Source organism: Rhododendron vialii, chromosome 7a (assembly GCF_030253575.1).
Source record: "Rhododendron vialii isolate Sample 1 chromosome 7a, ASM3025357v1".
NCBI lineage: Eukaryota > Viridiplantae > Streptophyta > Magnoliopsida > Ericales > Ericaceae > Rhododendron > Rhododendron vialii.
Genome location: NC_080563.1, coordinates 10,207,086 through 10,234,372, shown reverse-complemented (window position 1 = coordinate 10,234,372; position 27,287 = coordinate 10,207,086). Strand labels below are relative to the sequence as shown.

Below are 27,287 nucleotides of genomic sequence, written 5' to 3'. Positions count from 1 at the left end.
TCATGATTTTCTCCCTGAATTTCTGTGTCCAGCTATCTTCCATTAAAGTCAGATTTTCCACTTTGAATCCCATTGTCGTATTCCCTTACCCATGAAGGCATCTATCTCTATCTATCTACATTTCCAAAATAAATAGGTGTAGTTAGGCGAGTTTGGTGCCTAAATAAAATAAGGAAGATTCACTCTTTACTCCATGAAAATAAACAGGGATCGAGCTAGCTAGACTGTGCATGTCATGAGATAAGACCTAGGGTAAGTTTAACGGGCGTCCCCGAGGCGAGGCTTCTGAGAAAAAGCAGAGCTCCAGGGTCAGAAACCTCAAAGGGAGATTAGTATGGCCGTCCACAGTTGGATTTTTTTCGGGTTCGGGTTGGACCCGACCCGACTGTAGTCGGATTGAATAAGTGCCCACCCGAACCCGACCGGACAATTTGTCGGGCTCCGACTGAAACGTTGTCGGGTTGAGTTGGTCGGATTCGGTCGGGTCATCGGATTGGGCTAGTTTTGTTGGGCAATTTTGTTGGGCCGGTTTTATTTTTATGGGCCATTATCTTTTTACTTCTTTAGTTATTTTGGGCTAGTTTTACACCCTTTCAGCAAGCCAAATGGCCCAAGAATTAATATAAATATTTTGGGCCATGCCCCATAGCTCAATCCAAGGCTACAAGCCCTGTTTTTCAGTTTCCACATTTCTCAATCCAAATTCCAAACACAGTTGCATTGCAGGCATAAAAAAACAACATTTCCATATTACAACCAAGCAAGATTAAGTAGTAACCGATCAGAAAAAAAAAACCCAAGAGCAAGACTGAACGAAAATGATATGAGTACCGATGCCCGATGTAGGAAAATCGTACCGACGATCGCGCTGGGCCGTCTCTGGCCACCGGACGGCCAATCCGAGCTGTCCAAAAATTTAAAAAAAAAACCAAGTGGGCCTGCGCGGGAATCAATGGCATCCGACGTGCGTAGGTGCTTGATTCAAACACTCTATTTTTTTGTATATACATGCGTCGGTACCAATAGCAGTTCTCAAGACTAAAATACTGAATGAAAGCACACCCACACACATAAAAAAAAAAAACCAACATTTCTAGTTTGCAGCAGTGTGCCAATGACTGGAAATGTTTTCCAGTTTTTCAGAGAGCAGCCAACTCTCAACTCTCTCCTCCCCTGTTTTTTTAGTAGTGACTGAGTGAGCATTGAGTAGTCATACGACTCATACACCTTTCCATTTTCCACCACCACCACACCGCAAAAAAAAACAAAAAAAAATTACAAAGAGCAGCCAGCTCTCTAGTCTCTACTCCCCTGTTTTTTCAGCAACCATACACAACCAATCAACCACAAATCAAAACATTTTTAGTTTTCCACCACCATATTACAAGTTTAGACGACCACCAATACAAGTCCAAAATGATTAAAACAACAAGTTCATATTAATTTAAATTAGGCAAACACACTAGTCCAAAATAAAATAAAGTAATCAATACTCCATAGTCCATGCTCCATAGTGCTACTGCCTGTTGCTCCCAATCCCATATTTCCCATGTCCGTTCAAACTTGTTACATAGAAAGAAAAATAGAAGACAATTAAAAACTTCAAAGACTTTTTTTTTTTTTTTGTATAAGTAAAAACTTCAAAGATCATCAAATAACATCTACTGTATATTTTACCAAGGTCCAAAGCCCCATTAATCCCTAGGAACTTGCATCATCAATTTCAATTTGTAAGAGTTCTGGAAAAAAAAAACACTTAATTCAATACAATACTAGAAAATGTTTTGACTGAATAAACCAGATCAATTAAATTACCTCGTTCAAGATCTTCAACTTTATCTATAGCTTGTTGAAGAGAGATTGGAACCGTGCTTAGAAGCAAATTTTGGGTACATACAAGAGTCTCGACCATTAACGGTAAGAGTGAATTCCGAAATGGATCAAGTACGCGACCACCTGTATTAAAAGCCGACTCAGAAGCAACGGTAGACACGTGCATAGCTAATATATCACGCGCTATTTTTGACAAGATTGGATACTTGTTAGAATTATTCTTCCACCATACCAAGATATCAAAATCCAGACTGTTCCTACGTTCACACAAATCTCCCAAGTACTTGTCTACCTCCGAGAAACAAACACTAGAATACTCCTCCTCCAAGCAAGTGCCAAATTCAGTAGCTAAATTCAAGCGATGATCACAATTGTAAGGACTCGAAATTTTAATGAATAAAAATTTCGTTTTCTATTGGATGGTTTGGTTACGCCTCTCAATAGTTTGGTTACGTATCTCAATGATTTGGTTATATAGATGCAAATGATATGGGAATGTGTACCTGTAGCATTTTCCCGGTGGAAATTTTCATCTTGTGAAACTGATAGTGAAGTGCTGAAATTCTACTACCACCACTTTGATAAAAGCTTGTATGAAGGTGAGGCCTTAACACTTTAATTTATATTTTTTTGATTTGAGTTTTGAGAGAGATTTTGGAGTAGAGACAGGGCCGGCTCTTACATTTTAGAGGCCTAAGACGATCTTAAAAAATGAGGCATTTAATATCTTATCACTTAACGTTCTAACTTTATTCTTATTTTTTGTTTTATCCTCCATTCCATTTTTACTGGGCCAACACATATATACTAGACACTAAAAATAAGTGAAGACCTTAATTTTTGGATATTTTTGGAGGGCTTAAGGCTTGCGCCTCATGAGCCTTAGCTCATAGTTGGCCATGAGTATAGAGAGAGAGAGAGAGAGAGAGATAAATGAAAATAATAATTGAAGAGAAGATTTATTGAAAGCGTGCACAGAGCAAAAGAGTTGGGTCTCCCCAAACCAAACAAAGTACATGGGACCCCGGTATAGATGCGGCCTTCCCTATTGGATTGAAGAAATTATTAGTAATTGCTCTTGGAGTATCGGCTTTATTGCGATGCTTCAACTTTCAAGGGCTTTCACCACTACATATTCACGTGGGTTCAACACAAAATATATGGATCTCACGTGATTATGTGGTTGTAGAAAAACTTTTGGAGCACCACACGTAGCCATGCACCATGACCACTGAATAATCACTCCTTGGGTTGTCCTCGTTTGGAATAGATGCACGTCACTAAAGTTGAACATGAGTCATTAATCCGAGTGTCGGTTTTCCCTCTAAAAGAGTTATGATTCCGAAAATCGAGCAAAAATTATAGTAGTAAATTGGAATGAATAGATGCACGTCACTAAAGTTGAACAGAAGTCATCAATCCGAGTGTCGGTTTCCCGTAAAAGGTAATGATTTCAAAAACCGAGTAAAAATTACGATGAGTGCTAGAGACAAAGAAAATTATCAAAGAAAAAATTTTTAAAGTGTATATGAACTGTTCAGATTCACTATACAGTGCATCTGAACCATTCATGTACACTTTAAGGGTCTTTTCTTTACGCTTAACATTTCTCAAAAATTATACTCCGAGAAGTAAAATGTAGGTGGGTGCTTAGCTAGAGAGAGAGAGAGAGTAAAATGTAGGTGGGTGCTTAGCTAGAGAGAGAGAGAGAGAGAAAGTAAAATGTAGGAGTAGGTTCGTGAAATTCACTCGAATGTGTCGAGCTTTGGGACCACAAATTTTACTTTACAACTCATTTGGTGTTATGATTTTGTGGTCTTGATTATGAGACGGTAAAACGTCTATTCTTTCCACAATGTTGAAAAAAAGACAGAAACAGAGTCGCTGGTGGCTACCACAAGTGTGCGACTTAGAATTACTGTATACTAGTACTCACTCCGTTGTATAATATTTATTCTGTTCGAAAAACGAACGTAAAAATAACACAATTTTTTTTAGAAAATTTTTTAAAAAAATTCAATCGTTTATTAGATATCGATGAATTTTTTTAATTTATGAAAAAAAAAGTTTGAAATTTGTCTTAAAAAAACGACATATATTTTTTAATTCTCGTTTTGCAGATTGTACAAACATTTTGAAACGGAGAGAGCACAGGGTATGGCACCTACCGTTAACCATAACACCTTTTATGATTCTGATATATCTTTACATGTAAATTTAAGTCCAAAAATCATGCCACCTAACAACATATTCAGTGCTTCTATTTGGCTTACAAATAAAGTTTATTTACACTCACATGACCAATGCGGATGCTGCCAAAGATTTGACAAAGACAGGGAGGTTTTATGTCGGTGTCAAAATAGTGACCGGATAGACCGTTCGGCACCGCTGACAGCATCTCCCATTCGTGACATTCATGCCCTTAGAAAATGCCCCAGCAGTCTATGTAAATTGGGTTTCTCTTCTCTTTTTTTTCTTGATTTTAATCAGACTCTTTGCCAGTTGATGATTGTGGAATTGAGTTCTCAGAAATTAGTCAAAGTATGGATAAACTGGTTTGAGCACTCCGCGTTATTAAAAAAAAAAAAACCGCAATAAAAAAAATGGAACTTTGCTTGTGTCACGCTTAGATCGAGTTTTATCGTTTACACAGCCGGTCTCAAATCTGGATAAAGTATGAGAATTATGCGTTAAGTAACTAACAATCAACATATAAAAAACCCCTCACTGGATCACTATGACATGAATCTGATTAGACCTTAGAAGCGGTAATCCTCAAGGATGTAGGCTTATTGGATACCACGGAACACAATGTCCGTGACAGAACTCAATGAAAAACACGGATTCATATAGCCGACCCTAATTGATTGGGACTTAAAGCTCAGTTCAGTTTAGTTTGGGATCACAGTCAAAAATGGATTAAAAAATATGAAACCACTCACTCTTAATGGATTAAAAACTTCAAAACAAATTAATAGAAAGGAACAGAGTTGTGTTGGATAGATTTTGTACCATTCGTTGACTGTTGCTTATTTGATTTCCAATTTTCTTATTTTAATTCTTTTAAGCTCATTACTATTCTTACTCTTTTTTTCAATTTTTTTTGGAAAATCTGTTACAAACCCAATAGTCGACCACAATTTTAAAAACGAAAACCTTATCATGTTTGAGAATTGTTATAGTTACGAGGGGATTGCTAACGAGAAAAGATTACGACGGGAACTCGTAAGGAATGCGTGAGCTCAGCCTCACGTCTATTTTGCACCGGATTAGATAATGGAATTATTAAATGGTACCTATATGGTAGTGATTTTTCCCTTTACTCTGATAGACAAGTGAGAGGAAGAGGAGAGAGGGAGAGTACATTTTGTCATTTTAATGAAGTAGCATGGGCATCATGGTAAATACATAGACAAACTCGCACATTGACAAGAAGCTCGCTAATGTGCATGTGGAGTCTGATTTGCTCGAGGCTGTCAACCTGATCAATGAAGGAAATCCTGGTAATCACCCTCAAAGCGTGATCATTAACGAAGCCTGCTTCAGCGTATGAACTCGCACATTGGCCACATCTATCAAACTGCAAATCAGTGTGCTGACCACTTAGTTAGAATGGGAGCCGAACAAGACGAAGAATTAGTCATTGCAGTGGAGGTGCCCATTTCTGCTAGGGAATTTGTCATTAGGGAGAGCCTAAATATTAGGCAAGTGTTAGACTAGCTAGAATGTACTTATCTAAACTTAAACCCATGCTGTGGTTTGTTTCAGAATTTGAATGAATTTTCAATTGACCGGAAAAAAAAAATACACAGACAAGAGATGGGATAAAATTACTAATAGCACCTCCCCAATAGGATGAATTTTTCCTGATCTTTTATTTTCCGATATTTGCTTGAGCTTTAGTGGACATTAGAAGTACACTCGCGTCACAAGTTATTAACCCATATTCAAACGAAGGCTTAACTTAATTGCCCATTAGAAAGGACACAAAAAAAGTTCAGTAGCAACTCAGCAACTAATTAATCCTCCTAGTAACATTCATACAACTTAATATCCATCTCAACCCTAAAATAATCGGCACCCTGGACCTCGTCGGTCTGAAACGTCGCGATTCCCCTCGTCATGAAGAAATCTCCGGTTCCTCCGACCACCGAGAGATCCCGGGTCGCTTCGTCCATCATGTCCGCACCCATAATGTTCAACGTACCCTTATACTGAGTTGAGTTGAACACCAAAGAGTAAGCGAACCAAGCGTTGTATGTGGTTTTCATATTGTAGAAGTAGAACCCTTGCGCTCGAGCCACTGGAGGGGAGAGGAATTGCTTGTCTGTTGTCATTGGATCGTCGAAAACCACCGTCTTACCTGTTTGGAGAATTTTCTTTTAATACGTTGCTGATTAAGTAGACCTACTATAAACAATAAATCTGTCCACACAGACAATCTATGTATAGATTTTGTTGTAGAGCCCACCCCGGGTCCCACACAAATGATCCGAGCCGTTTAAATGTAAAACATTTTTTCAAAGGTCTTCGCGAAAAATCAGCTCAATCCAATATTTATAGATGCTCGATCTAATCATCTAAATTTTCATTATCCGAAAATCTGAATAAAAATTTAGATGATTAGATTGAGCACCTATAAGTTTTAGATTGAGCTGATATTGAGTGGGGACCGTTGAAAAAATGTCTTACATTTAATGAACAGCTTGGATCATTTGTATGGGACCCGTAATGGGCCCCATAACAAAATCTAGGTACAGATGTCTATGTGGTTAGCAGGGTTCTGCTATAAATAGGAATTATTAATTAATTAAACAGATAGCCACACGAAGCGAGTAACAGAATTATGCGCTTTGATAACTCGGTATTCTGCCGAGAGGAATTGCTTCGATAACTCGGTATTCTGCTCAGATAGCTAAGTTGATAATTTAGAGGAACAAAAACAATCCTGTTGAATAATTAAACTGATTACTACTAAGTCGGGTTTTGAAGCTTAATTAGATCAGAATTCCGACATTACCAAACTTGAAGGGCCCGAGTCCGGTCCCATCCGGGTTAGCGATGATGGACGCGGTGGCGTTGGCGACGTTGTTGCCGGTAAACATGGTATCGTGGAAGTAGAGCACCAGACGCTTGCATGGCTTTCTGGAACTGATCACTGTTTTCGACTGAGTTCCCAATATGCACGAGGAAATGACAAGGAAGGAGAAGAATAGAACATTGCAAGAAGAAGATTTCCCTGCAGTACCCATGTTCTTCTTCATGGCTAGCTAGCTAGCTGCTGGGGTTTTTCTTTGCTAATAATAATGATGGGTTTGTGAGTTAGAATACAGTTCTGCCCTCTCTCTCCGGCCTCAACATTTATAGACCATCTTCTTACTTTTTCATGTAAGCGTTAGAGTGACGTACTTGTTACGGACGTATGAAAGGCCGACCCTGACGTCCAGAGTTCAAAGCGACCCTTGGAAAGTAGGGGCCATTATGCATTTCCACGAACAAATTGATGAAAAGGTACTCCCTCCGTCCCTTTTTTTTGTGTCCAGTATTTCATTTTGGACTGTCTCTTAATAAGTGTCTATTTTGTAAAGTTAAGAGGGTAAAAGTTGGTGTATTGTCTATTTTGTCCCTAAAAGTATATTTTATTTTGAAAAGTTAGTGAGTAAAAGTGTAATGATGATGGATAAGTAAGGAAAGTGAAGGAAAAAGTTGGTGTGAAAGGTGTAATGATGATGTTTTTTTAATAAGTTGGAGTTACGAAGCAGAACACTTTAAAAGGGACGGAGGGAGTATTAAATTTAACTTCAAAAAGCAAAATTTCTATTGTACCACGTACAGATACAATTTTGAAGTTACTTACCCAATTTTTTTTTATTTTTTTTAAGTTACGCACCTTTACAAGAACTTTAAAAAAATCGCTCAAAATTAATGGGGGTTTTTTTTTTCTGGATTTTTAGCAACAAAATGTACTAATTTTGTTTGTATAATCAAGCTTCTTTGTTATCTCTGTTCAATTGATCACATAGCTAATCTATACTACAATATTAGCGAAGATAATATTTGGTCAAAGATAATATTTGGTCAAAGTTCAACAACCTATATTGGTATAAGCAATCAATAATTTGGAATAATCCATCCATTTCAAAAAAGGAAAAATCACCACTTCAATTGGATTTGATTTATGTTTCGGTAAGGATTCTTTCATAACTTTCAACTCTAATAACTAATTGTTCTCATCAAAATCAAAAGATCCCTCATGTTTAACGTCTTCAAAGTTGACATAATATATCTTTCTAACAATCATCCGCGGCAAAGTTTAACTTTTTCAGATCAAGTAAGAACATAAATTTTTCGGACTCAGTGGACTTATTTTGAATATGTAATTAATTTAATTTGTAGACCCATCTATTTTACTGAATATACTACAGAGAGAGAGAGAGAGAGAGAGAGAGAGAGAGAGAGAGAGAGAGAGAGAGAGAGAGAGAGAGAGAGAGAGAGAGAGTTCTCTTTCTCACAAATTTTTAGGAGTACAAGACAAATAATTTTTAGGGTACTTGTGATAAGGTTCATAGATGGGAAATTAATATGGCCCAGAACCACAATCGATCAGTGAAAATGATGCTTAACAACTCTGCCAATTGGGTGCATGGAAAGAGATGGGCATATGAATCTGATCAAAAAATGAAAGGGCATATGCTTGAAGGATTGAAAAGTAAAGGAAGATTTTCCATCTCCTAAGGTCTTTTCTTACCTGTAATTTTTGGATCATCTTATGACCTTTACGCGTAAGTGTATGAAACAACTATGAGACGACATGTAGAGGTTAAGTTTGAGATGCACGCAAGTTAGCTCGCTCGAGATATCTTAGATTTCGATAGATAAAAGAATTGGATTTATATGAACCTAGTAACTAGCCAAACTCATTTGTGGATTTCCCATATACCAATCAGTGATCACTTGGGCAGTGTTCAAGTTTATGAATATTTTTGAAAGTTTTTTTTATAACCGGATGTCTGGGTTAGTTTCCGAAAATCTCGACAAATTCAGGACCCTAAACTTACCGACCACTTTCAAATTAATTGGATCAATAACTAAGTGAATGAAGAATACGTAAATAGATTTTGCTTATTCGCGCGCTTCCATCCACTACGTATGGGTTATACGGTATTTTAGTATAAGATGTAGTAGTAATTTTTTAGCTAGTGAGGTGTGTATTGACCAAATTTTGGCCAACCTTCCAGCTGGCCACCCAAAAATAGACTCCTCTCAAGTCTCAACCAATTTAATGTATTAATTTGATTTTCTGAAATGTTACTACTAAAATATCTTATGAGTTTATTTTACTTGATAAAGAATATTTAAGCTAGCCCATAACATTTTCTATTAGTTCATTACCTAATTAATTAGTGTCCATTACCTAATTAAACCCTTAATTATTAAGCGAAGTGGAATTTATTAATTTCGTCTATGGGGACAGTACTCTAACATCTACTAATTTAACATCTCTAGAGTGAATGCTGGCCCAATTGGATGCGGGGAAAGAATTGAGAGTATTAGTTAATAAGGAGGGATAAAATAGTATGGGGTATTAGTTAATAAGGAATGATCTACATTAATGTGATGTTTATGGAGGAGGTATTAAATAGTACTTGGTTTGGATGGAGTATTAGAAAGGGGGATAAGATTGGATAGATGATGTAAAAACTATTAAATGACTTTTTTGCCCTTTACAATCTCAAATTAGATTATGCATTATATTAATATATAATTACAAAAATCAATTATTTTAATTATAATAAAACTAGAATAATTTATTTTTCAAAATTGTTTGATGCCATTGGATTGCTCTCTATTATTCCACACCATTGAATAGGGTTGCTGGGATGAAAACGGTGGGAGTAAAATCGTGGGTTCCCGACTTCCAAAATGACTCTCTCTCTCTCTCTCTCTCTCTCTCTCTCTCTCTCTCTCTCTCATCCCTCCGAGGCGGCTGACCACCGCTAGTTTCTTCGCCAGAGCTCTACTGATCGGAACTCTTTTTGGTATAATACTCTGTGAATTGAACTGGTGTCGTGCTGTAAATTACAAAGTATTGGTTAATTTGCTTGTTTGATTTGTCTGGTTATGTTTGAGTTCTGAGTTTTATTTATGATTTGTTGGGTTTATTTGTCTCCTCTTCTTCTTCTTCTTAAAGTGGGGTAGGGGAAGGGCAAATGAGGAGAGATAATCTGGTCAAAATCCAGCTGGATAAGCTCGGATTATTTATGGACTGGGTTCAACCCATCCGTATTTAACCCCCCTTGGGTGGATTAAATAGTTCCAGGCATAATTTATCCGGGTATCGAAATGGGTTGCCAAACGGTGGCAAACCTTGGTTTTTGTACTTATCCGGGCTGATAAGCTTATCCCCTACTAAGGCTGCATCCAATCGGGCCCTAAATTCCATAAGATATTAGGTGCTCTCAGAGAAATAATCATTCAGCACATCGACTAAGGCTCCATTCCAGAAAGAAAAATAAGTATTTATTTTTTAATAAGGCAATTTTAAGTTTAAAAATCACGTGCTTACGTAAATTATTTTCCTATCAATATGGATCTTGTTTGATAGATCTCATTGAGATCTTTAATACGGTGTAAAAAAATTGAAAAATTAATTTTCATTTACATTATTTTTGAATTTAAAAATGTGAAATAAGTACTTATTTTTTAAGAAGGTGTTCTGGAACGGGACCTAAGTGTATAAATTAATTAAACGATCATACGATAGTGATTTAAGAGTTTTAAAAGTTACCTAATCATGCCCTACCCATAAATCCGACATCCGAAAAGTCACCATATTGAACTAGCACGTGCTTGGGAGACATATAAAAGGCTAATTTTTTTCTAAACATCTAATAAAAAAATGCATCCATTAGCAAAAGTTGTGGACTAATAAATTGTCGAGAACTGATAAGTATTGAAAAAAAGTACAGTTAAGTCAAAATAGAAGAATAGCGGAGAAAATGACTCGGGACTAGGACAAAAGTAGGAGGAATCAAGGAAGTGCAAGTAGCCGCCAACCTAAGAATAAATTACTTCGCTTGTTTTTTTTTTGTCTTTATTTTTTTTTTTCGAATTTGTGAGTTTTGCTTTAATTTTTTGAGGATTACTGGTTAGTTTCGATGAGAGGGATAAAAAAAGTTAAAAATTATTATTGGAACTTCAATTTTTGGAATAAAGACGAAAATAAGCTAAAAATGCAAAACTAACAAATCTGGAAAAATATTGAATAAAAAAATAAAAAAAAACCCAAAGCCATGCAACTTATTTAAGCCAAACGAGGCATAAATACTTATGTTAGAGAGCCTATTGAATCGATTAAAAAAGAAAAGAAAAGAAAGATATCGATTAGCTATTTAAGTAACAAGACTCTTTTTTTAAGAGCCTCTCTTTTGGAAGGATGGGCAAGAAATTATAAATTCATTAATATGAAATATTACGACCCACCGTGTGCGTCTAATACAACTAATATCGCACGCGAGTGAGACAAATAAGAGCCTCTTGAATGTTATACACTAACTTATTTGTTTTTTCACAAGGAAAAAAAATATCTATTCTACTGATCTGACTGTTGGGAAGGGAGACAGAGAGAGCTATTACGTTATTGGAAACTAGCTACCTCCACCTAATTTGATTCCATGGATCAGATTAAAAGTTGCTTTGAGATATCTGAAAGTCAAAAAAGACAGCTTAACTTCTACCTTACCCCATTGAAGACAAAGTCGTTCACAAAGGCAACAAGAAAAAACCTCAAATTAAAAAAAGGCCACTTTAGTTTAGCCCATTCATGAAGAAGTTTCAACCTTCAGCACTTGAAAAGGCTATAAGACGAGTTGGCATGGGTCCGGCCACATTCCAGTGGAGTTGGTAAGAACTATTTTAGGAGAAGTTTCTGCGTGCCGGACTGGTGTACCACACAGTAAAGGTACTCTGTCGGCGAATGCAGCTATCCTAAGGTCCAGACTTTAGAGAGAAAAAAAGAGGAGAGAGGGTACTAGTCGGGTGAGGGGAGAGAGGGAATAAATCTGGACCGTCCAAAACACGTTTGGACGATTGAAATAGACAACGGGTACCGTCATGGTACCCGCGCAGCACCCAAAAAATTTTGGGAAATATTTAAGAAAAAATCCAAAAATTGACTCTTTGAGCTTTTCTTTGATATTTCTTAAAATATTTGTGTAAAAGTTATTAAATTTTTTACTTTTCTGATTCCTCTCGTCCTTACTCACTCATATCAAAAAAAATTTGGAGTAAAAGTACCAAATGCAAAAAAAAAAAGAAAAGAAAAGAATAAAGACAATCAAAAAATTATTCTGTATAAGTTAATCACTAGCGTAAACACCCGAGATCCTTAAAAAAGATGTTGATGATACTGTTGTTGATTGGTTGGTTAGAATTAGGGTAATGTAACTTCTTCGCAAATATGCCCCAATTAAAGGAAGTCTGAATTAAGGTTCATCATCATCATCATGCATACTTCATTTTCACTCATCCAAAACAATAACTTCATGTCCAACGTGTAAAAAAAAAAAAAGAAGGTAATAAGCTCCAACAACTTATTCAGTGCTCAGCAATAAATCCTCCTGGCTAGCTAGTAACATTCATACAACTTAATATCCATCTCAACCCTAAAGTAATCGACACCCTCGACCTCGTCGGTTCGAAACGTCACGATTCCTCTCGTCATGAAGAAATCTCCGGTCCCACCGACAACCGAGAGATCCCGAGTCGCTTCGTCCATCATGTCTGCGCCCATGATGTTCAATGTGCCCTTGTACTTAGTTGAGTTGAACACCAAAGAGTAAGCAAACCAAGCGTTGTATGTGGTCTTCATGTCGTAGAAATAGAACCCTTGAGCTCGAGCCACCGGAGGAGAGAGGTATTGCTTGTCTGCCGTTATCGGATCGTCGAACACCACCGTCTTACCTGTTTGGGGAGATTTGGTCAGAATACTCTTAAATAAGTAGGCCCAACTATATAGAGGGAATTAATCGCCCTCTTTGATAACTCGGTATTCTGCTCAATAGACTAAATAGTTCATAAGACAAATTCTATCATTCACTAGCGGAGAGTCAATTAAAGCCGAGAAAGAAGTCAAACTGTCACTTCACAGGAATTGATAATCCGTTGGTGAGAGTCGAACAGGAGATCGTGAAGCTCCTGGTTGGTATTGCCTGGTGACTGGCCACCAGACAGACAAAAGAATTGGGTTGTTAATTTGATGTCAAGAATTACAGAGTTGCGTGATCGCATTTTGACAACTAATATCCCTCCAACTCCAGGCAAAAGCTGGGCGTGTGAAAAAAATTAATTATTGGGTGCTCTTAGAGCCTCCATATGGTATCCCAATATGTTCTCCTCCACGACGTATTGATGTGACCCAATTATCAATTGTATGGATGCCAAACAAATACGAGATGGAGAAGGCTTTCGGCGGGGTCCATCTGTATGGATTTTTCAAATAGTTTTTGGATGTTGAAGAGCGTTGGTGTACCACTTCAATGTGACTATCCAGAAGATCATGGAATAATAACTACTCCAATATGAGAGAATATATATGATAGAGAATGGTTGTGATAGAGACGTGCATGTTTAAAAAAAAAAAAAAAAAAAAAAAACAAATTATTCCTAGTACTAATTTGAGTTTTGAAACTTGGGTTTATTACCAAACTTGAAGGGCCCGAGTCCGGTCCCGTTGGTGTTAGCGATGGTGGCCGCGGTGGCGTTGCCGACATTGTTGCCCTTAAACATGGTTTCTTGGTAGTAGAGCACCAGACGCTTGCATGGCTTCATGGAACCGATCGCTTTTTTCGAGTTGCGAGCTGCATGAGAGGAAATGGCAAGGAAGAAGAAGAACAATAGAACGCATGGTTTCTCTGCAGTACCCCTCCTCATGGCTAGTACTTAACTTGCTGGGCTGGGTAAGGGGTTTGTGTTAGAATACATGCAGTGCCCCTCCTCTCTCCCTTTCCATTTATAGAGCATGCATAACTGTTTTGATGCGAGTGCTATACGCAACTAACGCAAGCATTTTGATGCAAGTGAATTAGGTGCCTAGGCAGCGCGGGGCCGGCCTTGACTTTTTGGGTTCAAAACGAACCCAAAAATTAGGGGTCATTAGGCATTTTCAATAAGTCTAGGTACGTCCTACAGACCACTACTTTCTCGCATTTATGTGAGGCTCATCCCACAATTAAATGTGTGAGACCAACATATATGTGAGAGAAGAGTAATCGGTAGGAGTTTATGTAGCATTGTTGATGCATTTTAGCGAATAAACTGATAAGAAAGGTAATGTAATCAACTTCGAAAGGAAAACATAATTTCTACAATACGAAAAGATGAAACTTTAAAATTATGCTAATAAATCATTCACATAAAGATAACTTTTCCTGTATTTTTAGCATCAAAAAAATTAAGTATTTACTGGTATATATATATACTCGTAAAATTAATCTTCTCCATGATCTATGTTTCCATAGATAACATAGCTTATCTATTCAAGAATTAATCACAATTCGAAAAAGGAACGAAAGCTAGTATAACGGGAATAGTCAAGAGTATTCTACATGGAGTGTAAGAAAACAATCAATGCATTTGGTGGGGAAAAAAAAAAAATTGATTTCGAATAATTCAATCAATATCATTTCCATCCATTTCAAATAATTCGCACCGTCAATTGATTTCGCTATCAGTTTTGGTAATGTTTCTCTCAAAAGCTCAAATTCTGAGAACATTATAAATCGTTCTCATCAATATTGAGACTTCTCTTTCTCCTAGCTACGTACCTAGATTTTTACAAGCCCAGACCAGGACAAGTACTACTTATAACTTACTCCATTTCTCAGGATGAGGTTTTTAGGTGGGGAATATGGCCCAGTTACCAACTATAAGTGGAAATAATGCCCAACAGTGGTTGGGCAGATTTAACCAATCCAACCACCAACTTCCAATTCCAGTATTATTATTATTTTATCTATCTAAAGAACTAACAGCCAATTCTCCTGCATTATGGTTTGAACTAATCGCAATTCACCTTAGGAACAACTTCCGGTGACTTTGTTTTGCCCATCGATCTCCTTCCTTAGTGAGATGGTAACCTGAGGGCGATGATTCGTACTTGGAAAAGTTATATTTATTGAAAAAAGGTTAGATCCGAGAGCTCCTCCTCCCGGCGACTTTGGTTTTGGCCATCTCCTTCCTCTTTGTGAGGGCTCTCTCCCATCTCCTCTTTGTGAAATGTTCATTTTCCTTTTCTTTTCTTTCTCTCGACCACGCCCCCGCCCCCCAGGGGCCTGCCTCCCTTCGCCAGAATCGACCTCTGTTCTTCATGGATTCATCTGTTCGGGCCTTTGCCTGTGCGGTTGAAGGATTGCATCTATTTATGAATTATGATCTTGAAACTATGGTTATTGGATCTGGTGGGCCTTTTGTAGACCCATTTCAGGCTCATTTCAATACCCAAAAGCATTTACTTTAAAGCACTCGCAGTTATGTTTTTGTCTATCGGATATCGATTGATATATTTTTTCAAACACATCTACGTTGAGGAAAGAAAGATAAAATCAAAACTCATTTCAACATGAATGTGTTTCAAGGACATATCAATCGAACGTGATGAACGTCATTTTTGGCGGGAACTATGTTCTCGACGAGTTTTGAAAACTGAATAACCCCGACCATTGATACGAGCTCGATCGGGGAAAAGCTCACAAAAAGGCTCAAGTGATCCATTCAGTAACCAGAAAGAATCCTGCTCCTTGATATTTCATTCCAGTAACAACAAATCATGCTTATCTGAACCTCAATGGCCAAATAAGACACGAGAAGAAAACAGGAGGAAGAGACCGCAGTTGTTGAGAACTTCATCAAACCAAGATAATCTGAAAACTACGCCAAGCCAACAAACTCATCTAACCATTTAACTTCACAATTATCATTGAATAGAGCATGAGTTAAATGAAGAGGGAACAACAACAAAATATTTAATCGTATCATATGTATCCTTTCATTTTCGACTTGACATTTTACTGATCTCGACACTGTCAATTATTGAAGACCCGGGAAAAGAAAATAAATCAGCTGTTACCAGAATCTCTCTCGGGCGAATCTCGGACGCGCAGGGAAGCCAAGGATTCCAGGGACAACTTTCTGCGGTACTGTTGCACTACCAAAACCGACGCTGCGGTTGAGAAATCCGGCGAAGTCAATAGGCTGCCTACCGGACCCAATTCAGGACACTCGCGCTTTCCATTCAGAGATGCAACTAACTCTCCCTCTGGAATTCTTCCAACCAGAAACAGATTGCAACGACTGTGCTCGCGAATGGCTTCAACTGCTTCAGCACCGTTTCTCACTGCCCTCTCTTCATACCTCACCGATCCGTTGTTCACAATTTTCTCCTTGAATTCAGCTAGGAAGTGTTCATCCGCGGACTTTGCCTCACCTGGTTCACCATTAGAACTCTCATCCACGTTAACCCTCACAATCTCCCCGACAACATCAGGGTGTACTGTAAAGCGAATAACAACTAGGTTAATCCCGGGGTGCTCAGCCATTCGGGCCCCATAAGCCAGAGCTTCACGATCGTCATGCCCCCCAAAGAAAATCACGGTTATGCCCGAATCAACACTGCTTGCTGATACCTGAGCAGTCCCACCAAGCCCGCGGTCCACCAAGATCCCAACTGAACACGGGGCGTGCTCAAGAACTCGCCTATTAACGTGCCTAAAATCATTCCGAGTGGTCTCTAACTGCCCGTCAAGCCTTTGATGCTTATGGAAAGGGAGAATCACCATCGCAGCCTCTTTTCTTTCTGCACTTGCACATATGTCCTCGTGCATGGTGTTCATCGAAGAAATCGCTGTCATTGGCCGGATAACAACCCGGCTCAACCGCTGGAAAGTCTCAAAAGCAACGACGATTTGGTTGGTATCGGAATTCTGTCCCTTGTTCCAGAATGGCAATCCATTCCTTCTTGCTTTGTGCACCATTTGTATTGCCGATGACCTCTCAGAGAGCTCCATGAGGTGCATGGCGTAGACAATTAACCCTTCCCTCTTCTCAGTCCCACGAGAAGCCTCAATGGTATTAATCAAGGTGGGGAGATTCCTCACGCTATGGAAACAAGCGAGAATCCGGAGCTGAGAATTCAGGTTTTTCCTCTGAATTGCCCTGTGCTTGTATTCGGTCTTCGCCATCTTAGCCGGTTTGTATACTGCCATGACTAGAGGTGTTGTGATGAAGGTTGTAAAGAGAGCCATTAGAACCATAACCGCGAATGTTTGATCATTCAAAACCTGAAAATTCACCAATGTTAAGATTACCAAATTTGAAAAACACACAATATCCAAAGAACAGATTGAAGATTTAGTTTAATTTTACTTACCCCTCTGTCTTTCCCAATGTTGAGGACGATGAGCTCGACTAAGCCTTTAGTGTTCATTAAGAACCCTAACGCTAGAGCCTCGCGAAAAGGCACTCTGCACATAAGTGAGACCCCAACAGTTCCAACAATCTTCCCAATACAAGCTGTGGATATGACCAAAGCAAGAAGGCCCCAAGACTGGGCCCCTTGGATGGTGGCTACATTAGTTTTCAACCCGCTCGAAACGAAGTACAAAGGAAGGAACAAACCAGACACAAGATCCTCAACCTTTTCCACTAGAGCACCGGCAAATGGCCCTTCCTTTGGGACCAGAACCCCGATCACAAAAGCACCAAATAATGCGTGAATTCCAATGGAATCCGTGACAAACCCCGCTGCCAAAACGGAAGCCAAAATTCCGCAGACGTATGTTTCATTGACCGGCTCTCCTTCAGGGCAACGGTTCTCCATCCACTTGAATACAGGCGGCACGACGAGTATACAAATAATGACAAATGCACAGCCACACACAAGGACCCACACGGAAATAACGGGAGAATTTTTGGTCCCAGAGAGGGCAATGGCGAGAGCGAGTAGAATCCAAGCCGCCACATCATTGACAGCTGCAGCTGACATTGCCATCTGGCCAATATCGGTGGTTAAGAGTTTGAGCTCAGCTAGGATGCGGGCCAAGACAGGGAAGGCAGTGATGGAGAGGGCCACACCCATGAATACGAGAAATGGGGCTTTACTTACACCTTCGGAAATGGTTGCTCGGAGGGCAAAAGATGATCCGATTCCCAGTACAAAGGGAAGGCTGATTCCGGAAATGGCAATGCACAAAGCTTTCTTTCCAGTCCGACGGAGGGACTTTGGGTCTAACTCTAGGCCCACGAGAAATAGGAAGAAGAGGAGACCGAGATTGGCTAGGGTGTCCAGTACAGTTAAGCTCTTCGGTGGGAAAACCGCATGCAGATAAGTTAGGTTGCGACCCAAAGCCGACGGACCCAGTAAAACTCCACCCTGCAAAAACAGATATTAGCTATGTGACTTGCTATTTAAAAAGAGAAATGCTGAGCAGCAGTACATAGTATGTACGGTATGGTCTCTAATGCAGCAAAGCGATAAGAATTTGAATCTCCATTCCTACCACTGAAAAACTAAGTAATTCGTTTGTCATCCAAGAGGAAGGAAAAAAGGGCATGACATATTAGTGTAGGCATTTAATAGGAAATTTCAAAGGTTCTAATGTTCCAAATAGCAGGTAGTCTGGGAGCATGTTGGAAGCTCAGTGATTTGCTCAAGCAACAAAATATTTACGATTTGAACTTCTACTGAAATAGGTCATGTTCTTCAAAAGTCCTCTATCTAGACTCCGAACGCAGCATGCCAACTCCAGACCCTGGGGAACGTAGTTTACATATTACTAAAACTGGAAAACTAGTTTGAGTGAATTGCTAGACCAGAATTGGATGATCACAAGTCCCCCATGGATTTGGCACCTAACCTCGAAAATAATTTTCCCCTTCTAGTCCCATCCTATATTGTATCCAAAATCAATCGTAGCACGAATACTCCCAAGCATTATCAATCCATCGAATCCACACATTAGCAATCCCTCCCCATGATCCCATGATACTAGTACAGTAAGCTCCCCGAAACCTACATCGCCTAGGGTGAAGTTTCAGCCGTTCCAAAAAACAAAAAACATGGCCTAGTGTCCGAGGCAATAACCTTTTCCAGCCCAAAGGTTGACCTTGATATCACCTTTTGGTTCCTTTTTTGCATTAACACAAGGACAATGATGAAAGAACTGAGGACCCAAAATGAGAGAAAAGTGAGATTTATACATTTGGCTTTTATAGCATCACGTGGTGGGGCTGAATATATAATAGTAGTCTTTTGGGCAGCGTCCCCATGGAGTAATTTGCATTAACACATAGCTAGAGTTATTTTACATCGGAAATGCAATCTGTTTCTGGACCATAGGAACGAAAGGTGAAATTTGAGCTGCTAATTGAAAAGGTCCGTAAACCCAGACATCCCGAGTTTGAAACTTGGCAATCTCTTGGGGCAGGTCACAAGACTAGACAAATCTCTTGTGAATTTCCAAGTTCTAGCGTGGATGACTTGCCTTTGACCGGACTGAGAAGGGGAATAGTCAAGGTGTGCGTAAACTAGCTCAAACACTCCTGATTGTCAAACCAAAAACCATTGAAAAGGTCCGTGAAATATAACTATAAAGAAAGCATTATTTGTCAAACCTTTTTCCCTTCGTTTTGCAGCAACCATTTGAAACATATTCTGATGTTACATCCCCCCTGTATAATCAGTTTAAACTCGAAACAGTCCTCCCCTGTATAATCAGTTTAAACTCGAAACAGTCCTCCCCTGTATAATCAGTTTTACAGCTCAACCTGTAAAGGAAATTAGTTTTGCTGCTCAATCTATTACAACTTTTATTTTACAGCCAGCTCATCTCTCTCTCACAGAATACCATTGATTTCTACAATAAATTTATGGATTCAAAATGAAAATTCCTGAGGCAGTCCCGGATTAAAGGCGGATCAAAGAGAAGAAAGGGTATTGTTAACAGCTGTCGGCTGGTGATAGTTCTTCTGAAAGGAGGAAAAAGTATATGCATAGTCATCGGCAACTATGCATTGGTCAGTGAAAGTTCTTCTGAAAAGAGAACATAGTATAGAAAGTTTTATACCCACAGGCACCGTCTACTGTACTATAACGCACAACCAGGAATGGTAATCAAGAAAAAAGCCAATGAAAGAGATGCAACCAATTAACAAAATAAAATCAAGGGGAAAAACAAATAGACTTACAACAATCTCGGCAATGACACGAGGCTGCCTCAATGGCCTTAGAAGAAAAGCAAGACCTCGCGTGAGAACAACCACCAGGCATATCTGCAAAATCGCAAGAGGGAGCGCAAAGTCAAGAGGGTTGTCGCCTTGGAAGACGCCGTTGGATGTCGCCTTCATCGGGGCCGGACACTTTGGAACTGTCGAATTCGATGCCATTTTTTCACAGAGAAACAATGATCCCGGGCGAAACACAAACCTTCAAAGCTCTTGGTTTGGGGCCTGAATCATGTGAACATCTGTTAGACTGCGAGAAAGAAACAGAAGTAGAAGTGGCGGTTCTGTTTTGCATGAGATGTCCTGCTTCTACGAGGACTCTATAAAAAGTCCTTTACCCAAAGGGATTTCCAAATGTATTATACATAACACTAATTTTTTGGTGACCATGTCAGAGTAGCACGTTTTGAGTACCCATGCCTACGTGGCTTTTCTTGATTGGGTCTTTTAACAAATCTCAGTTTGTTACGAATTGGAGGACTCTCTAGAATTTAGCAATCAAGATTTGGCTCAGCTCAACCGTAAAAATTAAAAAATAAAACAACCCTTCTAATATTTATGAGAAAAATATGACAATCTATCTATATGCTGGTTCCGGTCGTTAGCCCGCATAATCGAGGTGCGCATAAGGTGATCCGAACGTCCGGATGTAAAAAAAGTTTACTCCTCCTGTATTGCGAAAGAACAAACCAACCAGGTATAGGAAAGGAAAAGGAGGCGTGTCAGGAAACCTAAAAGCAAATCATGGCTTCTATAGAAAATACCTTAAAAGTCTCGGGAAAAGAGGTCAATTTTTTAAGAGACACCAAACCAAGACCGATTTGGGCCATTCGTTACCCCACTTTTTATTGGGAGTGATAATTGATCAACGAACAAGTTCTCTAACACCACGTAAAAAGGCAACCAAGGATCCAGAACGCAATGAAACAAGATGCGCTTTAAATAAACGAAATTTCTATTATAAAACAGAAAAGTGTGAGGACAAGTTGTTGGAACGACTGAGATTTATTTGATCCAAAGGCTGTAGTGCATCCTTCCACTTCCCGGTTAAGTGCCCATGGTTTTGACCTAAATCACACAACTATTATTCCCTTCCAACCGAGATGTGTAGTGCCGTAGGCACGGACTAGTAGATTATCATTTTATTAGGCTTGGAGAGACATATAGAAGGTTCCAACACCTGAGCCCATCTCCTCTCAAATTCATCGAATCAGAACAATTTCAGCCAGTAAAAGGATCTTTTTTCGAGCCCGTTTTAATGATCGAAACCGTTCGTTTTTTGGAACTCAATGAGAGCATAAAGCATGCAAAAAATCAAATTGTTCGCGAATAGTTTGACGTGATTTCCGAAAACATATACGGAGTATATTGCAAAAAAGGTCAAAATTGATTTTAATCTACTAATGGAAGCTTATTGTTTGCAAGATTAATGCATTCAAAAATCATAATAAAAGTATATCCAATCAACTTTATTTTTGGCACGTGATGTTGCAAGTGCCATGTCAAAATAATCGGTTTCAATCTTTATGGTGAGCCTCGATGATAGCTCTTGGTATCTGAATCAACCTACGAAGTACCTCAATTAATCCTTGAATAATCAATTTGACCGCCCACTAGATCTAGCAGGGAGCCCCATCAGGTTGTTCCGCTAAGATTTTTGGAGGTTTTTTGCTTTTGTCATTTTTGCATCTAAAAATTATGATTTTTGCCTAAATATTTTTTAATATATCCAAGATAAAACCCAAAAATTTTGAAATTATGATAATTTGGGCTTTATTTTGAATATTTTCAAAAATAATTGTGTAAAAGTCTTAAATTTTTATCTTTCTGATTCGCTTGACGGGACGAATCAATAATTCACAAAAAATAGACACAAAACTAACAAATACAAAAATAATTTAATCAAAGACAAAATAAAATAAAATAAAAACCCTTAGTGAAACTCAGCCTAAATTTTTGGTCAACTATGGAACGAAATGCTAGTTCTTCCAAAACCATCATGAATTCATGATATGGTTTTCATGATACGACCCAAAGAAAACGGCATCTTCAATGTGGGCCTCACCTGACACCGGGTATCAAGTCAAACCCCTAATCCCATCGGACGGTCATCAAAAAATGCCTTTTCAGAAAGATGCTGAAACCAAAAAGGAGTACAGAAAGTCCTGTTACACCGCAAGAAAATGTAGTAACCGTCCATCATGTCCATTGAGGTCGACTTTGGGTTCTACTTTGGGTTCTAAAAACTTATAGAAAATTTTTCATAAATTTAAAAATAATATTTTATAAGATTCTGTAAAAAATAGCTCCAACAAATATCGATAGGTATGTTTTTCGAAATTTTTAAGGAATAAGCTATTTAGTTTTTCAGTTTCATGTGACTCAGTGCCACCATCCGACTAGTAATTGACAAGAATGCCCCTGCCCGTCGCCTCCGATTTACACCCACCGACCCGCATTTCCTGATCAACCCCGCTTCGATCTCCTCAACTCTCCCAGATTCTTCTTCGTTGCCGGTAAAAACAAAAAATTCACTCGAAAAAATATCTTTCTTCACATTCGAATCCTCTTATAGTCTACTTTTAACCCGATTAGAGAGAAAAATAATTGAAATGCGCGTATATTGACACAAACAACCGAACCCAAAAAAAATTATACACGTATATGCATGCAAACACATCCGTGGGGTTATTTTACCCAAAAGAACACAACCATTGAGAGAGAGAGAGAGAGAGAGAGAGAGAGAGAGAGTCACCTGAATCTGAAAAAAGAATTTGTCGTTCGTCTTGTCTCTATCCCATGGATGTGTACAATTTTTTTTTCCTTTTTTCTTTTCCGAAATCCTCCTGCTCCGATTTGAATCTCGAAGGAAGGGGGTGACGTGGTGCGTAGAGGTAGAGAGTGAGAGAGAGAGAGCGAAGGAGAGGGAATGGTAGAGAGAGAGAGAGAGAGAGAGAGAGGGAGAGGGAATGCAAATTGGAGAAAGACTTGTGGAACGCGGAGATAGACCCTCTGAATTCTTGTGCCATATTTATTCGCAACAGATTAAAAGCGTTTAAGCAAATACCCAACGCTCGAAAATTAACGGTTTCTGGGTCAACCCGGATTTCTAGGATAACAGATTTAGGCCAGTTGCAGAACACGTTTTTAAAAAATAAGTACTTATTTTACATTTTTAAATTTAAATATAATGTAAATAAAAATTAATTTTTCAAATTTTTTTGCACCGTATAAAGATCTATCAAATAAGATCCATATTGATAGAAATATTATTTGCGTAAACACATAATTTTTGAGCTTGAAATTACTTTTTAAAAAAATAAATACTTAATTATTTCCTTTCGGGAACGCGGCCTTAGATAAGATTTCTTGGATAACAAATCAATGGCTTTTGGTTTCTTATTTTGTTGGCTCCATTTTTTTTTTCGCTAAGCTTGTTGGCTCCCTTTTTTTTTCAGCTAAGCTTGTTGGCTCCTTTTAGACTGTATTTGGTGGGTGAGGCTTTTGATTCTGATTTTTTTTTTTCAAAGTTTAGAGGTGCTTTTGACTCTGTTTCAATCCGTCCAATTTTGGCTGATTGCGCACTCTTCTAACTCACAATAGCGGTTGTAAATCTTTGGAGAAGAATCATTGAGGTAAAAGATCAGCTTGTTCGGTTACCGTAGCTGGCGAGCGGATCAGATGAGTACAAGAAAAAACCACAAGTTGTTCAATGGTGTCAATTTTTAACATCGCCACTCGGGAAAGTGTTTTTAATTTATGAACGGTTCAGGTTATCTACGGGGTATTGAAAATAAAATGCAAGATGCGGGAAGTGACTCGGTAAATTTGTGGGGAGTTATGAAGGGAGACAATAATTGACATGATTATTCATGGATTTGCGAAGGTAAGTAGTATGCGTTTTATTCAAAAATGGGAACGAATACTTGCTTGTCTTTAGTACAGAGAAAAGATTAGACATTGAGGAAATTTTGAACTCTTTCACGAGGGTGTTCACACAGGCGGATAGGCCAACCATGTAATTATGGATAGACCTAATAACCAACTGGTACTTGGAATGGTTTGACTACGTGGGGGAAATAATGGAGTCCTGCTGGCTAAACATTTTTAAGATGTTGTTAATTAGATATTGCGTTCCAGCACCTCTAGTTAATTTCACCATTGTATCCTCTTGAAGATCTATTTTCAAGTTGATTTTAAAGTGCATTAAGCAGTGTATCGTTTACCTTTAGGTGTTGTTCCGCTATGTCACGTCCCGCTATCCCTAGACCTCTTATTAGGGCATTGCGACACGTGACCAGCCAACAAGGCCTTCTTACATAACCAAATGGGCTCAAGAAAAAGTGCTCTAAATAAAAAATAAAAAATAAAAAAAATTAACCAAACATTTGCGAAAGCGATTAAGAAAACTTCCGTTAAATTTTATAGGGTCTATTAGTAAAAGTAACCATAAACAAGTTTAAGTAAAATGAGCACAACCCATTTGGTCTAAAGTGTCCATACATCAAAAAAAAAATCCACATAAAACTATAAATACAATGACATGAACATCCAAAACCTTTTTCCTAACATGTATACTTTAATTACATACATCACTTTGCAAAAATAGACACATCTTTTGTCCATAAAAGATACAAGTACAAATCATGCCCAAAATATAAGTGTTCTTTCTACTTTCATTCTATATGCAAAACGACTCCATGAAACTCAAACTTGTACAAAATATCGCACTTCAAAACATTCGAAGCTATCACACCTCATTGCCTGAAAATGGTAAATAAACCGTCAGCTGAAAGCTCAGTGAGTAAAGCTCATACTCTAATTTGGGTTTTGAATATTCAACACACATATAGCACACTAGTTACGAACATTAAAAAGAAATCCAAAAGATATTTTACATGAAAGCATAAAGTACTCGAACACATTTACTTAGCCAATATCGCCAAGCTTACCACATACATATACATATATGACACATATCGGGATCCCGGTTGATTATTTGTACCTATCGGCAAGGGCACATACCTGGATATTATAGAACCCTCCAGGAAGGCACATAATGGATATTATAGAACCCTCCAAAAGGGCACATAATGCTGGCTATAATAGAGCCCATCAGCAGGCACATACGGTAAAGCAAGGAGCATGACATACATACTTCGTAAAACAAAACTTGTCACATACATACTTCGAACATCTTAAGAAATACATTAAGGAACATTTTCATTATAACATAACACTCAAAACACTTAGACCTATCACTTCATAACATAGAAAATCAAGTCACACTTCATAGAAAAGAGAGTTCATAAAATTTTCCATTTCAAAGTATAAGGTTACTCACATTCCTTTGCACTTCAGGTAAACATCAACTTGTATCCCTTATATCCTTCTCTTGTTCACCAAATCCTACATATGTATATGAACATACATCATTTACACAAAGAACTCATTAAACGATGAACATGGATGATTCCCTTAAAAAAATGATAAGTTAACCATGACCTGCTCCAACAATTCTTGAGGATAAACCACAATAAATTAGGTCTCGAAAATTTTAACGCATAAAGGGAACTTATATGCACATGGTATCAAATTTTCTTGAGAATTTACGTGGCCAAGAACTTCCCTTACAAATTAGAAAAACAAGGAACGAAACTGCAGAATTCAGCACAGTCTAAAACAGAATGCAGCTTAGTAGCCAAAACAGAGATTCAGCAGTAGCAATAAAACAAAGTGCAGTCTAGTGCGAGATTTTTCTAGACTTCATTTTTAAGGAATATTAATTCCAAATTTTTACACGACATTGTAGACTCATTGAGGGACATCCCATAAAAATTTCATAATTTTTGAGGATGATTTACTATGTCTAAAAATTCGTGGCTTAGGGTACAAAATCCAGTAAATTTCTGACAGATTTTTCACAAACCCTCTTTCTTCAAAACTAGGGTTTATTTCTCTTCTTTACCGACTAAAACTTAACAAATACATCCAGCAACCATTGATCTATCATGATTGAAGCAAAATACCTTGATCTCAAAGACGTATACACAATTTTACACACACACACACACGCATATACATATATGCACATTCATAAGAATTAAGTCAATACATGGAAAATCACCAAATTTTAAGTTTATATCATGGCTTGAGAGATTCCAATACTTGGCTAAGAGATGAACTTAAGACTTAATCTTGCTCTTGGTACTTGATTTCTCCTTAGATTGAAGCCCTAGAAGTGTATGACATGGAGGTTTCTAGAGTTCTTGAGAGAGAGAGAGAGAGAGATAGAGAGAGAGAGAGAGAGATAGAGAGAGAGAGAGAGAGAGAGAGAGAGAGAGAGAGAGAGATACCGCATATGAGAGGAGAAGAGGGGCTGATTTTTATCTCACTTTTAGGGTAAAATAATCCTATGTGGTGTGGTGTACAATAGTCCATATGTCACATTATATAACTTTGTGTAATTACAATTATTTCTCACATGAAATTTCTAGTCACATAGATGCACATAACTCATAAATAATATACATGACATAATGCGAACATAATTTGTGTATTACATAGCACATAGAGGACACGTAAGCTCTTAATACCACATAACTTAACACCTAAAATTAACTTATCTTTAATAAAGCATGATTAGCGTAATTAAACACCTTGGGTGTTACAAGCTAAGAACTTTTATGGCTTTTTTTTAGTTTTGTCCTTATTTTAAAAAAAAAATTGCTTTTGTTAGTTTTGCACCTCACTTTTTTTTTTTTTGATGAATCGGAAATTAAAAAATTTTAACTGTTATTCACATATTTTGAAAAATAACCACTTTTCAGTTAAAAAAAGTAAAAGAAAATGGCTTTTTTTCTTCTTGAAATTGGATATTTTCAAAAATATTTGGGTAAAAGTAAAAAAAAAATTACATTTTCAGATTTCTCTCGTCCAGACGAATCAACAATCCACAAAATTTTGGCGCAAAACTAACTAACCCAATTTTTTTTAAATAAGGACAACCTCCAAAAAAATTGTAAAAATTAGGCGGAGCGGGTCTAGTTTATCTCAAGACTACAGCCTATGTTGGGCCAGGCTGCCTGGACCAGAGATGCTCTTGTTTCTCTGTCATCAGTAGGGCCGGCCTGGTTGATGGCATGCCCACTCCAAGGGCCCATTAACCAAGATAAATG

General features: G+C 38.1%; 3 protein-coding genes across 4 annotated transcripts; all 3 read right to left on the bottom strand.

Annotated features, from left to right (window-relative positions):
* Positions 1-5,684: 5,684 nt before the first annotated feature.
* On the bottom strand, positions 5,685-7,192 carry LOC131333553 (dirigent protein 5-like). Its single transcript, XM_058368130.1, has 2 exons — positions 6,854-7,192; positions 5,685-6,196 (listed from the first exon to the last, which is right to left on the bottom strand). The coding sequence occupies exons 1-2, from the start codon at positions 7,095-7,097 to the stop codon at positions 5,862-5,864; spliced, it is 579 nt and encodes a 192-aa protein (XP_058224113.1). The 5' UTR covers positions 7,098-7,192; the 3' UTR covers positions 5,685-5,861.
* Positions 7,193-12,317: 5,125 nt separating this feature from the next.
* Positions 12,318-13,954, bottom strand: LOC131334049 (dirigent protein 5-like). The gene is made up of 2 exons (XM_058368918.1): positions 13,536-13,954; positions 12,318-12,795 (listed from the first exon to the last, which is right to left on the bottom strand). The coding sequence occupies exons 1-2, from the start codon at positions 13,762-13,764 to the stop codon at positions 12,461-12,463; spliced, it is 564 nt and encodes a 187-aa protein (XP_058224901.1). The 5' UTR covers positions 13,765-13,954; the 3' UTR covers positions 12,318-12,460.
* A 1,829-nt stretch (positions 13,955-15,783) lies between these two features.
* On the bottom strand, positions 15,784-23,126 carry LOC131333614 (cation/H(+) antiporter 18-like). Of its 2 annotated transcripts, none has more exons than XM_058368231.1 (4): positions 22,865-23,126; positions 20,074-20,334; positions 17,258-18,259; positions 15,784-17,168 (listed from the first exon to the last, which is right to left on the bottom strand). In XM_058368231.1, the coding sequence occupies exons 2-4, from the start codon at positions 20,269-20,271 to the stop codon at positions 15,948-15,950; spliced, it is 2,421 nt and encodes an 806-aa protein (XP_058224214.1). In that variant the 5' UTR covers positions 20,272-20,334; positions 22,865-23,126; the 3' UTR covers positions 15,784-15,947. The 2 variants fall into 2 exon arrangements, with proteins under 2 accessions (XP_058224214.1, XP_058224215.1); XM_058368232.1 differs by lacking the exon at positions 22,865-23,126 and adding an exon at positions 22,175-22,223.
* Between the last annotated feature and the right edge of the window lie 4,161 nt (positions 23,127-27,287).

Bases quoted from the DNA above. Each gene is read 5' to 3' on its own strand.
- LOC131333553 (XM_058368130.1), bottom strand. From the start codon at position 7,097: ATGAAGAAGAACATGGGTACTGCAGGGAAATCTTCTTCTTGCAATGTT. The intron at 6,197-6,853 runs GTAATGTCGGAA...TTCTCCAAACAG, and splicing joins ACTCGGGCCCTTCAAGTTTG to GTAAGACGGTGGTTTTCGAC.
- LOC131333614 (XM_058368231.1), bottom strand. From the start codon at position 20,271: ATGGCATCGAATTCGACAGTTCCAAAGTGTCCGGCCCCGATGAAGGCG. The intron at 18,260-20,073 runs GTAAGTCTATTT...CTGTTTTTGCAG, and splicing joins GTGTCATTGCCGAGATTGTT to GGTGGAGTTTTACTGGGTCC. The intron at 17,169-17,257 runs GTAAGTAAAATT...GTGAATTTTCAG, and splicing joins ACATTGGGAAAGACAGAGGG to GTTTTGAATGATCAAACATT.
- LOC131334049 (XM_058368918.1), bottom strand. From the start codon at position 13,764: ATGAGGAGGGGTACTGCAGAGAAACCATGCGTTCTATTGTTCTTCTTC. The intron at 12,796-13,535 runs GTAATAAACCCA...CTCCCCAAACAG, and splicing joins ACTCGGGCCCTTCAAGTTTG to GTAAGACGGTGGTGTTCGAC.